The 14,697-nt window shown below is 31.1% G+C and overlaps 1 protein-coding gene across 1 annotated transcript; it reads left to right on the forward strand.

Annotated features, from left to right (window-relative positions):
* The first annotated feature begins 13,458 nt into the window (after positions 1–13,458).
* LOC110027353 (non-specific lipid-transfer protein 1-like) lies at positions 13,459–14,486 on the forward strand. Its single transcript, XM_020728739.1, has 2 exons — positions 13,459–13,909; positions 14,237–14,486. Exons 1-2 carry the CDS (start codon positions 13,554–13,556, stop codon positions 14,244–14,246), a joined length of 366 nt encoding a protein of 121 aa, XP_020584398.1. The 5' UTR covers positions 13,459–13,553; the 3' UTR covers positions 14,247–14,486.
* The last annotated feature ends 211 nt before the right edge of the window (positions 14,487–14,697 follow it).

Genomic DNA, 14,697 nt, shown 5'->3' on the forward strand with positions numbered 1-14,697 from the left:
GAATTTTTGGATTTTTGGGTCATGGAGGGGTATCTTGGTAATTTGGCCATTTTTGGAAATTTTGACAAATTTGGATGTATTTAAGGTGTTTGAAATGGGTTTTGATCAATTTTGGGTAATTTGGCAAAATTTGGGAATTTTAGCCAAATTTGGGTATCAAGGGCAGTTAGGTAATTTGGAGGTGCCTCGGGGCGAAAGACCAAGTTAGGCATTTCACATAGAATTGGATAGATATCCATTCTAAATGAACCAGGGATTAATATATTGTGAAGATATGGTGTACCCTAGTTTCAAGCCAACACCCAGGGTCAATCCTAAAGCTAAGTAATCCTATAGGGACTCTTCTTGAATTCTCTTATAATGATCTTATCTACTAAATGCTAGAGGTTAAGATCATTATGTGGAATTTCAAGTTGAGTAAAAAGAAGAGTTTTGAATTTCTAATGGTGGGGGTACCTTTTCTAATTTTCTAAGACTAGTCAATAGGAAAGTCCTATGGCTAGACCTAGGTTACTAAAGAAGTTTCTAGACCTCAACCAAAAGTGAGGTCAACAACAGGCGTAAGGAGAAATTTCTATCCCAGCTGAGTACAATCACGTAGAGGAAAGTTTAGGAAAACCACAAATTGCCACATTACCGAAATCACAGAAATGCGAGCCTCACATATCTTGAACAACGATAAAATTTATATTTGTTGTTTTCCTTCTTTTTGAACATGTTATCTTTTATTTTCACTTTTAACTAGGGTTTTAGGAAACTATCTTCTATTGTGATCATGCAAAACTAGGTTTAGAAGTTTAATAAACTAGAGATTCACCCTCGAGAATAATTCTTGACACTTTCCCTATGGGATCAATACCCGACACACTTTAAATACATTACTACTTGACACTTGCATCTACGTTATATGACCAACTTATGTCACGGTAAGTTGGTGAGTCAAGCTTTTAACACTGTTGTCTGGGAAATATGTTAAAAAAAATTCTGATTTTAGAAGAACTTTAGTTGAACCAGTGAGAATCTTGGTTTAGAAATTTTTATTTTGCTTTTTCTATTTATTTTATATTTATTTGTATATGTATTACAGTTGTGTTTCTTTGCGTGTGCAGGAAAAAAAATGAAAAGCTGAAAAAAAATTATAAAGCCAAAAAACCAAAAGTATTTTGTTCATTTTATCTTTATATTGTTATCTCTTTTATTTAGTTCTTGTGTTTCTTTATTTTTTGAAATTAAAATAAAATATTTCAACACTTTGAAACAACAATTCCTCAGAAAAAATTTTTAAAATTTTTTGAAGAGTATGAAAACACATTGATGGCTAGCCTTTGCAATCTTTACCCCTCCCATAGGGGAGCTAGGTTGGATCACTCCTCTCATTATATCTACAACTAGAATTAAACTACTTACCCAAAATCTAATTGGAATAGTAGTGAAATTATTATAGAAAACTAAGTTTGGGGGAGAACTCATGCCAAACCCGTAGAAAATTGGAACAATTGGCGTTGGGACCACATTTGCCAAACTCAACATTGGGAAGTTACCTCAAAACCTAAAATTAATTACGATAACTTATTATTAGAAAAATTATTTGTAAAATTTAAGAATGAACCCAACGCCTATACCCAAAGTTGGTCGACCTACCCAAGCTTCAATTGGAATGATAACAACCCTAGTGTAAACAAACAACAATGGGAGAACACCCAAGTCGGTCTTGTAGGAAGTTGTAATAACGAGGCTAGTGATTAACTTGAAGAAAATGAGTATTTTAATGAATTGGAAATGAGCCTACTAAACCAATTACAAAGTTAAATTACCGCATTACAAAACTTAGAAAATCAAATGAACCAGTTAGTTAGCCTAGAAACCCAAAAGATGTCAGGTGTAGCTAAGAGCCATAACTTCGAATATGAAAAGTGGTCCCTAAAGAGAAAACTGAGTTGGAAGATTTTGGTAAGACAATACTTAAGGAAGAACCTGCTCTTCTTTTTAGGACTCCCCCTTACATTGTGATGGAGACAGTTGAGCATATATTAACACTCATAGGAGTGCCCCAAGAGAAGAAATTTGAAGTAAGCCCTAGGCAAGAGAGTAACCAAGTGGAGCTAATCCCTGAACCTGAAAAACTAGGGGAAACCCCAACCTAAAATTTAATAGACCTTGAATTATTATATGGGCATCCATTTCTTGCAACTATTAGAGAAAATATTGATCTAAAAAAGGGCTATTAATAGGGAGAATTCTAGAATTAGAAAGAATGCTCAAAAATGAAAATCTAAACTAATCCCCTACATACCCTAAGGACGACTGTTGTAGAATTGAGAAAGAAAAGTTACAAGAAAAATGGAAATTTAAAAATTTAGTTGAAACTCAAAGATCAATAGAAGATTAGGTGATTGATTAAGCATTGTTAAATTGAAATTTTGATTATGCAGGAAGCCATTTTCATCAAGCTGTGTTAAACCAAGCACTATCTTGAGAGGCAGCCCAAACATTATCTGATGATCTCTGCATGTTGTATTTTTACTTTCTGCATTTGTTTCAAAATTTACTTTGAGATTTTCTTTGAATTTTGCTTTAAACTTTCATTTCAATTAGTTTAAAATCTTGTCTCCCTACAGAGGCTTTTGCCCTTGATATTAGAGTAGGAATCGAGGACCCCAAAATTTTTGAACTGTTTTCTTATTCATACATTATTACATATATTGCGAACTTGTTTTTCTGAGACTCATGTGACCATGCATTTACTCTTTTCTTGCACTTACCTATTTTTTTTTTCCAATGCCACTTCATGCTATATATATGATGGAAAAAGCAAGTTTGGGGTAGGGGCGGGAAAGATACCGTGTTATGAACATGAAAGATACCTCACATAACTTAGCAGAGAACTAAATTTAAATTTAGCAACTTCTGTTAATAATTCAAATTTATTTCAAACTATTTATTATATTATAGTCAAAGTAGAAAAATTTCATGTAGAAAGATTAACTTTAATGAGTTAATAATAAGATTCAGTATTTAATAAATTTAAATTTTACTTAAAAGATGCCATAGAATATTTAAAAGGTGTGATGTAGGTGTTAAGTATCAAACCAAGAATGACCAATCCTTTTCAGTTCATTTTAATTATGTTAACATTATCTTAGGCTTTATCTGAAATGATAACCTAAAAGGTGTGGCGTTAAAATATGAAGTGTTGAGTTTTACCAATTAAAAAACATTACCCTTCATATTATTTAAAATTAAAAAAAAAAGTTGCCAACCAGATATAGTAACTCTCATGAAAAAAAGAAGAAAAAGAAAAAAGGAAAAAGTTAAAATTTCTTAGGAAAAGTTTGAGGTTGGCACAACAATTATTCAAAGAAAAAAAAGTAAGAAGAGTGTCTGGTGAGACAAGTGATAAAACTTTTCCATAATTCTTTAATAAAACCACTTTTTAGTTATCTTCAAAGGAAAGAGTTAAGTAATATTTAGTTGGCTAAAATTCACTAAAATTGTATTTGAAACATTCAAAGTTAGTGAAAGAGGCTTAGATTATATCAATTTAATGATCTACAGGATTTTCTTAAGAATAAGAATGAAGGGAATTAAATAAAGGCCAAGTTATTAACGAGTAAAGATAATTGATCAACAATAGCATTCAAACACCTTTGTTTAGCTTTGATAAACATATAGAAGGATTAGAAACCTACAGGAGTACTAATCATCTTCATTAAATCCAACCTGAGTTATGTGATTACTTCAGAGCAAGTAATAAAGCAATTATGGGAGTATTGACATACGTCAATTTTACGTGATTTCAACTACATTTTAAATATTATTTTCATTTATTTATCATGGATTTATACTTGAGAAAAGTTTTTCTTGATGTTGTGTAGGTTATAGGTGTCGATCACATAAAACGGGTTCAAAATGCTCCACATAGTGTTGACCGACGTGACCATGCCTGATTTGGGCCTAACCATGCCAGAACCGGTGTGATGTGGAAAGGACAACAACTCAGAGCGGGATGCATGGAAAGGGAAGCTAACACGACGAGCCTTTAAACAAGAAATTATTTAATTAGTTCAAATTAAATAAATCCCTTTAATTCAATAGAACTTTAAAAAATCATAGGAAATTAAAGAAAAATGATAAAAATACAAAATGAAAAGTGTTAGATTCTAGAAAATCAGAAGACTTTAATAAAAATAAAGTTAGAATGTAGTAACATTAAATAAATTTTAAATAATTTTTAAAGCATTAAAACAATAATAAATTATAAAATTCAAAATATAAATCAAAATAAAATGAAATTATATATGATTGAGCCCCTTGACCATTTGATATCTCTCTAATTTTCTCATAAACAAAACAAAAAGACTTTTTGATTACCTAAAAGAGATTTCCTTGTGATTTTGCATCTATTGAGGTAAAATATTCTATAAATTGAAATATATTTTGAAAAATTACAGAATAACTTCTGAAATATTAATTGGCCTATTGGTGATCACTTTTTTCAATTAAATAGTAATTTTAACTACTCTATGATTGTTTATTAAATTTCCTTTAGAAATGTATTTTTGTAAATATCATATTTATAATTTAAGACTTCTTTTAATTAACATTGGATTATATTAGGGGTTAAATGAGAAAAAAATTATGAGGAAATATTAATGAGAAGAATGAAACATGATGAGTTAGTTATAACTTTAATCAAATCAACAAAACATGTAAAAGGTAATAAGTGTAATTAGCAAATTGTTAAGAATTTGAAAGTTGGCAAGTTTGTAGTTTTCCCTTAAATTTACAAATTTACCTTTTCTTAACTTTTATTCATTAAAACAAGATTAAATTGAATAAAAATTATTGAAATCTATGGAACAACTTGAACTTGATAAGAAAATAATATACTTATTGATAGATATATAGTGAATTTTGATAGTTTTGAAAACAATTTAGGATAGCTTTGTTATTTTCTTCAAAATTATCTTTATTACTTTAGGAACTTCAAAATGAATTATATATAATTCAAAATCACTAAAATTTAAAATGGAACATAGATAAAAAAAGTACAGAAAATTATAAATTTAAAGTTGGGTTTGAGGTAGATTTGTAAGTTTCTTTGAATTTATAAAAATACCCCAGTTATCTTTTCACTCATTAAATGAAAAAAATAGAAGTAATGAAACCCAATTAACTAAACCAAATCGTTAATCAACTGAAGATAAACCTTTAAGAGTATTTCCAATTTACATATAAGTGGTTGAAGTATAAATAAAGTATTTAGAAAGATACCTTAGTAAAATTTGAATAACTTTCTTTATAGGACTCCAAATTGAATAAATTCTTTAACCATATATTATATGATTTGAAAAAAGTTCAAAAATACAAAATTCACTTTGATTTATTTTTATTTTTAATTATTTTATATTAATAAACAAATTAATAAGTTCAATAATTCATGAAAAATCTAAAATGAACTTGAAATGACTTAAAAAAATGATGTGGTTGTTAGGAATCATACTTCAAACATTTCAGTAAAATTTTAAGTGTTTTAGAAATCATTTAGATTGATTATAAATTTTTGAATAAAATTTCTTTCAAATTTAAAATAATTCTAATAAATTAATAACATGTAAAAATTAATAAAATTTTAATATAAAGCTTTTCAACTTAATATCCATCCTTAAAATCTTTTTTTACATCATTTTGAAATTATTTAAGTCAGAATATTTGAAACCCTAAAAAGTCACAAAATTTTCAACAAAATAATTCATAAAAACTCACAAAACAATAAAAAATTCTAATAAAATGTAATAATTGAGTTTGTAAGAATCAGTCTCTTCTATAGGTGATTTATGGAATCTTATAAATTCTAATAATGTTAAACCTTGATATATGTCTTCAAAAAGCATACAAATAGATTTAGTTAAAAAATATCTAAATAATAATATTAATAATATAATAACAATAATAAAATAATAATAATAATAATAAATAATCATTAACCCTTTAGGTTTACCAAGGCTTCTTGGACGACATAACCCATGGTTGGTGACAAAAATCTTATGGTACGAACACATTTAACTACATCTTTAGGCTAAGTAAATCTAAAATTAATAGTAGTACCCGGTATGATAAAACTGTGAGATCTTGACTGGTGTTGCATAAATTGAAATAAAATTAGTTTGCATTTACTATTTCAATAATCACTTATGTCAAGATAAACACTAACCTAAATTTTTTTTCACAAGGTTACTATATGTAGATAATCAAAATTTAGGATGGACCTTTTAAGGCATGGTTTTCTTCTTTTCTTGCGTCATTTTCTTTATAGAGTTAGGTGTTATTGTGGTTGGTCAATTATTAACCTCTGAGATATCCAAAAGAAGATGAAACATGAAGCGAAGGATGAACCTCAAATAATCTCTCAACATTATCTCAGATGATGTTGATTAATAGGTGATCCCCGATTACTATTTATATGCAACAAATGTCTTTGATGATATTTTTCACTTATGTTTCTTTACCTTGCACAAGAACCAAAAACTTGATTCTAAAGAAAATAAGAATTTAATATTTTAATATATATATATATTGAGATACTACGCAAGTATACTTATCGTTATCAAGTAATATAAGACTTTTTAATTAAGACCTGAATATCGAACCCACAGAGAAAATTAGCAATATGCACTATTGATCAACAAACTTTCTATTTATAAAGAAAATTACTTAAACTTTTAGATGTTTTCATAGTAAGTAAAATTTAAACCTTTTTGGTATTTTTGATATTTCAAAAAAAATAGTAAAACTTCTAAAAATAACTTGAGTTTATGTAAAATAAAAGTACTTGATATGAAAATATATTTCTCCTTATCATGAATCAGTAATAAGTATAGGAATTCTGTTATGGAAGTATGCAAATTGTGTCAAATAGGAGCAATAAATAGGAGCAATAATATTCCTTACCCTTACTACAGATGTCATAAATAATATTGGTTAATTTAAAGTTTGAATAGTTCTGAAGACCGGTTGGCAAGAAAGATACTAGCTCTCACTGTAGAGTTCCATCGATTCCCTTCACCTTGAGGTTAACATCTCGTATCAGAACCTAAAACAATAAACCAAGTTGGGGGCTTTAACCTGTCACTTTAAAGTCCTCTAACTCTGCACCCTTCAATGAATATTTCTCTATTTATTTGCAATTAATCATATGAACTATATTCTCATTCATACAACCTCATTTGATTCTTTCCAATTATTGATTGAGACAATACCAGCCCGGTTCTTACATGTTCTCAAAACAAATTTTAACATCAAGATGGGTCAGATCAAGAAGTAAATGAAGTACATGGATTCAAATCATCACAACTTCTTCCAACATTAAAGATCAATACTCTCCACAACTTCCATCCAACACTTTAATTACTTATCATTTTAAGAAGAAAAATAAAGAGAACTACTCAAAATTCATGGAGAAAATAAAATCACACTTTAGTTTAAAAGTATAAATTATTATCAAACCAATAAAAGTCTCGATTAAAACCAAAAGTAGTTTAAAAATAAAAGATAAAAACTTTTATTAAATCCTCCACCAAACTCTTGAAGTTCCTTTGAATTTCTTCTCTTTCATAACACTTTTAACTCTCAAAATAAAACTAAAAATAAAAAAGATAAAGTAAATTTGTGGTGCCTAAAAATCTATCCAAAACTACCTCTCAAAACTCCCCATTTCCAACACTTTTCAGAACTTTCAAGCGCACTTCAAAAAGTTTCAACTTCCTTCTTTTATAAATCTCCAAGAAGTGCCTTGATAATTCTTCAAAATGTGTCCCAATTAGATGTATTCTCCAAAGGATGCCTCCTTTCACAAGTCTTATAACCATATTTTTGTTTCTAGTAGACATAATCACCCTCTTTAGCCAATAAGTGCCTCAAATGTCCCTTCAAAATTCAACAAAATGAAGTAAACCGTCACATAACTGCCTTTGGTGCTTAAGCGAGGGGCCTCTAGCACTTAGGCGCGGCCTTCTCTGTTTCACCGGCGCTTAGGTGCCAAAACTATTTTGCACAATTTTCACATTTTTGCTCCAAATTTGATCAGTTTTCACTCCTTTTAGTATTTTTCACCTTTTTAATTGTATCTGAAAGAAAAATACACAAATACATTTCATTAAAGCACAATATCTCAAAAAATAGGCGTAAAAATATGTCTAATAACACTATATATTTTAGGTGTATCAATAGGTCCTAACCTTTTAGGAACCGGGATTGTTTTTCTGGTACGATGTAAGTCCTCACACTCTCTTAAGCTTTTGCATGATTATATGTCGGGTAATATAAGTCCTAACCTTTTAGGATTCTAAGTTTGCTCATCTGGTATAGCATAAATCCCCACACTCTCTTAGGCTTTTGCATGATTGTATGTTGTGCAATATAAGCCTTAAATTTCTAAATAAATTATAGGATTTAAACATCACATAAATTCCCTTTCAAAGATGTAAAAGGTTAGTTTGAGATGTAATTGAGGTTTCTTTGATATCTTCGACATCTCCTACCTTTCATTCCCTTGGGTTCCAGAAATAATTGTTCCACATTAAACATTTTCCATTTTATTTTCATATAATCAATTGTGTAAACTAAAATTTGAATACTTAAAGAACCTCAATTTTAATTGAGAGATTTCTTACATGAATTTGATCGTTTAAGATATAATTATTATAGGGGCTTGTCCTTATAAGAGATTAGTAATACAAATAATATAAACTCTATCTAATCTTCAGATTAACTAGGAGAAAGATATGTTGCTAATTTCATAGACCAAACAAATATCTTAAATTTCTTATTTTGAATAATTGAATCCATTATTAAGTGATATTCTCATTATTCAAGATGAAATATTACTTGTAATGTCATGTTCGGTTATTGAAACAATTAAATATTCGAGATATGTTCGGTCTTATTTTCAAAACCCTTTTCAAAACAAAAACAAAACCAACAATGCAATGTAATTAGCTAAAGTCCTAAGGATGAGACCATATTAAATATAGCTTGGGTGATAGCTATGCATGCAACCTATTTTAAAATTGGCCCAAAGGCCATGAAAAAAAAATAAAGTGTAGGTTTTAAATAGTTGAAATATTTTAGTCCTAAATTTTGATTGATCTTAATCTTTTATTAGGATTTTTATAGAAAAAAAAATATATTTTAGGATCCATAAAGAGCCTAAATTATAAATCTCAGGATTCTAAGATAAACAACAATCAAAGAAAGTTAAAATAGCAGGCATACAACGTAGAGTACAAGTCAAACATATAAATAATAAGAAAAGGCTGGATGTCTCTAGGCCGACAACATATCTCAGAAAAGCAAAAAGGAAGCCAGACTTTGCACATACATTCCTTGTCCTAAATGCTATATATAAATATTATAATGAGAATTAAGATACGGGAAATGTGCTTATGCTCCTGGTCCTCGCCACATGGTTTAACACTCAAGTACCTCGGAACTCATGTCTGTATTTTATTTTTGCTACAACCTCAGTCCTAGGACTCTAAAAAATACATAATAAAGCCAAAACCAGACTTGAACTACAAGGAAATCAAGTTAGTTTAAAAGCTATCTACATGCAACATGGTGATCTACGCCCGGTGGGAGGAGAGCTTAACAATACTTACAGAAAGGTGTTAGCATAAATCATTATAGCTCCTGCCTATTGGACATGACTTCTTGTGATAAAATTGCCCCTAAGAAGACATGGCCAAATCAAACCCCACAACATGGTGGGAGAGGAAGAAGGAGCAGCCATCATATTTACATACATATGTATGTATCTATGTATGTATGTATGTATGTATCGTCGATATCTTTGGACATTTATACATCAATAAACAACTAATAGATAGACAAAAATAAAAAATTTATTTTAAAAAAGTAACCTAAAAATTCATAAAATGTTGCTTTCAACTTCATAAGGGAATTGCATGTGTGAATGTTATAGGAAACAGACAGTACACTCACAGTGACATTAAAAAATTTACTTAAACTAATCTTATTTTTAAAAATAAAAAACCTAAAATATCATAAATTTTAAATATTAGTTATTCTAAAGGATTACATGAGGGTTCACTTCAGCTTTCTAGCAATGTACTTCAATTGTACTATCAAAATACAACATAATTTTAAAAATTTATTAAAGAAAATTAACCAAAAACATCATAAAATTAAATATATATGAGATGTTCTCTAAACGTCAGGCAATACACTCATAGGATTCTTATTTCAATATTATTTGTTAATTACTTAAATATTATCGTCAAAAAATAGATAGCACTCATTTTGGAGTGCACAAATTGCATGTAGGAACAAAAGCGATCCCTTGTTTCAGGGGAATCTCTTTTATCCAAGATATGTACCTGTCAGCGTCTTTGCATGCAAGAAACTAACTTTGCCTAAAATCATCATAGTTCTAAACAAAGATAATATAAAATATCATAAAAATCAGAAGTGAATATTGATGGAGGATTACATATGTGTTCATGTTAGGATTCAAATAGTATACTCTAAGTGTAATATTGAAGTGCAATCTAGAATGAAAAACTATTGAACAAAATGAACCTAGAGGTGCACTTCTACTTTAGAGGTCAAAAATTGCTTAAAATTATGGTATTTTCAAGGAAAAGTTTTATTAGAGGATTATTTAAATATTTTTCTCAATATTATTACAGCGCATGACTACCATTATACGGATGCAGGCTAAAATGAAAATTTATTTATGAAAAATAAGTTAAAATATCATTTAATTTATTTTTCTATTTAATAAGAGATTTATATAAGTTTTTATTTCACAGAACAAACAATAACGTAAAATTTATTTATGCTTATTCCATTAAAGAATTTACTAATGTGTTGAAAAATGCAACTTTGGCAGCACTCTGTTGGTTTTCCTTCTTCCTCTTTAATATTCTCAAATATTATTATTTTTTTTCCGATCTTGTTTGTCTAATTCTAAGGGTTTATTTCTGACAATCTGATAATCTGCAGATTATCAAGATAAACTGTCTTGTTGTTTGAGAAAGCTTATTCAGAACAACTTATTTGTAGCTGTTACTAGATTAATGATCATTTTGCCTTTGTTTAGTGATGCTCTTTGCAATAAAATTGTATTACCAATATAATAGATAAAACAAAAACCGCAAACCATTACTGATTAGTTTAAAAAATAAACATAGAATGCTCACTCATGCTTGAGTATAAAAAAAAATAAAATAAAGATAAATATAAAATTAAAAATATTAAAATGTTTAATTTAAAGCTCTGACAATGTCTGTCCTCAGTTGCAATGTCCTCTGGGAAACCACCGCAACCCGATCACTGTTTGCAGTGCAATATATCGGAATGTCGTCCCAACGAAAGAAACCGCAACGAGCTGAAACACCCCTGCGACAACCGTAGAACTGTCTCACATTGCTGTGAGGCTGACATGACGTCAGTAAGGGAGCCGATAGTCTGCAGTAATACAACACAACTCGGGAGCTGAAATCCTAAAGCTCATATTGCTACATAGATAAAAAAACAAAACAAATCATTTGTCAGATTAGAAAAATAAATTAAGATTTATATGGCTACAAAAGAACCAAATTAAATGAAAACCATAAACAGTAAGCTGAACAATAAGCTGAAAAAGCCCAAATCAATGCCACCAAACCACCGTAAATAATAAACTGAAAAGCCCAAAACAATGTCGTGTACAATGATATGAGAGTGCAGACTATATAATGAAGAGTCCTTCCTTTTTCATGCATGGGAATTGTGTGGTAATTTGAATCCAACAAAGAGTCCTTCCTTTTTCTTGCATAGAAATCCAACTGACTATTAAAGATGGGGACGAAGGTATAGGAAGACAAGTTCTAAACCCTGTAGCAAGCATAATCTCATGTGTAAGGTTTATAAATTCCACAAACTATAGGATTTAACACCAATGAATTTAGGCAAGATAATTAACAATTTATCAAGATCGACCATGTCTTCACTAGCAGAGAGCTGTTGAGTAACAAACTGCAATGAAAACCCTTGCTTCGGACTATTGATGTCTGTTTTTCCACATGATCATGCAGCTAAGCGAAAGTGAGGTTTCAACTGATAACATACCACATATGAGGCAAAGAAAGGACGAACGAGCAGCGAAGGACGGAACGACGAGGAATGATCGACGAGAAGGAAAATGCGGTGACGATCCCGCTAGGGTGAATCCGCGGAAGGAAGAGATCGGTGAAAGCGAAGGCGAGGGAGAGCAAAGAAAGGCATAGAAGGAAATCAGACCCGAACGCGAGAAGGAGACGTGGGACGCAGGTCGATCCTGCATCCCCGTCTATAATTTGTGAACGGTGTTTAGGTGCGGCTCCAAAACACAGGGCAAATGCGTTTTCCAAACAGTGCAGCCAATAAACTGCCCCAAACGGGTCTAAATCATATAATTTTTCAAGATTTCTACAGCACCCGCCGTCGCCAAATATATCTTTTTTAAGGTTGGGCCGGGCTCGAAATGGGTCGTGCTCCTCCATCCCGGTCAGTCCTACTTTTATAAAAAAACTTTTTAATATGCACTTCAAAATTGAGGTTCAACGGCCTGTCCAGGCCTTATTGGATTGTTGCACAAAAGATGGAGTATGGCTGATCCAACCTCTCGATCAGAATCCAACTTAATCTACTCAGAACTAAGTGCGCTGTAATTTGTGCGATTTCAATCTAATTTGTCTCATTAAAAATGCGTGGGATGATAAATCTGTTGTATCTAGAGTTCAGAACTAAAGTTCTAAACTATTTCTTCCATAATTTCCACAATAAAAAAAGGTATACATTACCGAGTTGATATTACACTTCACATCAATCGAAAATGCTTAATAATTCTACCCTAAAACAAAATCTGCAATAAATTGTGTTAGCAACGTTACACGCGAAAAGACACAATAGCGCCTATTTCCATGCCACATTTGCTCTTTTACAGTAAAATGCTCATGTACCTTTTCTTCCTTTCCTAGACGCTCCAAGACCAAGAAATATGGACATTAATTAGCAATAACTATTCCATTAATGAACCCACCAGCTCAAAAAATTATATCAACCCGAGAATAAATATTAGTTTAGGAGTCCTAATGCATTAGGATTTTAATGATGGGACATCACGTGTCAAGTGGGCCTAAAAAAGTATATTACGGTGAGATCATTTGACACGCGGTGCCCCAATATTGTAGTCCTAATGCATTAGGACTCCTGATGTAATATTTGTTTGTATGCAAAAAAATATTAGGTCAAGAGTCCTAATGCACGAACAAATATTAGGTCAATAGTCCTAATACATTAGAACCTCACCTTAATACACTTGATAATTTGACACGTGACGCCCCACCATTAATTTTAATAGATTAAAACTCCTCCCCATCTAATATTTTTTCCACACCCCCACTACACCCATTGCCCTATATATACGACTAGCACACCACCAAGCTTTACCATATCTTCTCCATCAACTCCTCTCCCAGCTACTTTAGCTCTACTCTCACCTCTCAACCATGATATCTCGTCCGACTACCACAGCTCTTGTGGCGGCGGTACTGGTTGCAGCGGTGGTGGCGCTACCTTCAAGCAAGGCGGCGCTGTCATGCTCGGAAGTGTACCAGCAACTGATGCCGTGCGTCGACTACCTTCAGTCGGGCGGCAGCTCGGCTCCGTCGGCATTGTGCTGTAATGGGATTAGTAGTTTGAATGCTGAAGCGAAGGTGAGGGCTGACCGCCAAACCGTTTGCCGGTGCTTGAAGACGGCGGCGTCCGGTGCAACCGACATTAACATAAAGCTTGCCGAAGCTCTCCCGAAGAAGTGCGGCGTGAATATCCCATATAAGATCAGTACTTCCATGGACTGCGCTAAGTGAGCATCCTTCCTTCTCTTTCAAGAAATTAGTAGTCGCTGTTTTTTGTGTACATAACATTTTACTTATGGATATGAAAGGATAAATTTGTCATTTAAAATTGATAAAGTGCTATTTTTTCATATTATATTTGTAATTATGAAAGTTTAGGAGTGAGATAGGTAAATATAAAAGTTTTAGGTGATATGTATGCATACTTGTGGCATGGCAATGCTAAAATATAACATTTTAAAATGTATTTTTTATCAATCTATCATAAATTTTATAAAGTTACCTTTCTTTTATATTTGAATGACTGACTTTAAGATTTTTGATGAACGCCGCAGGGTGAATTAAAAGAGGAGGGTTCTGAGGTAGAATGAAGTGTTCGAAGCGATTCTCTGAGAGCAGAAGCCTTCCTTCTGATTTATTACTAATGCGCCAGTACTGTATTTGTTGTTCAAGTTGTATGCTTGTGTACGTTTATTTAATTTGCTGAGAAAATAATCGTTGGTCATGTCTTTTATTATGTATTGTGTTATGGCTCCTGCTAATTAATAAAGTGCTATTAATGGTTTATGTGTTTTAAATGGCAAATATCTGTGTGCATGTTTCCCGCTTGAAGAAAAAAGGATCAAAAATTAAAATGTGAAATACGGCTATGTCGTCTCTACATGTCTAACATCTAAACTTTGCTTTTAACACTTATATAATCAAAAAACCCTTCATTTAAGAAGTTAAATACAGCTTTTCCTGCATAGGTAAAATATACAATAAATATAAAAATTGGAATTTATTTGTTAGATAC

Source organism: Phalaenopsis equestris, unplaced genomic scaffold (assembly GCF_001263595.1).
Source record: "Phalaenopsis equestris unplaced genomic scaffold, ASM126359v1 Scaffold000425, whole genome shotgun sequence".
NCBI lineage: Eukaryota > Viridiplantae > Streptophyta > Magnoliopsida > Asparagales > Orchidaceae > Phalaenopsis > Phalaenopsis equestris.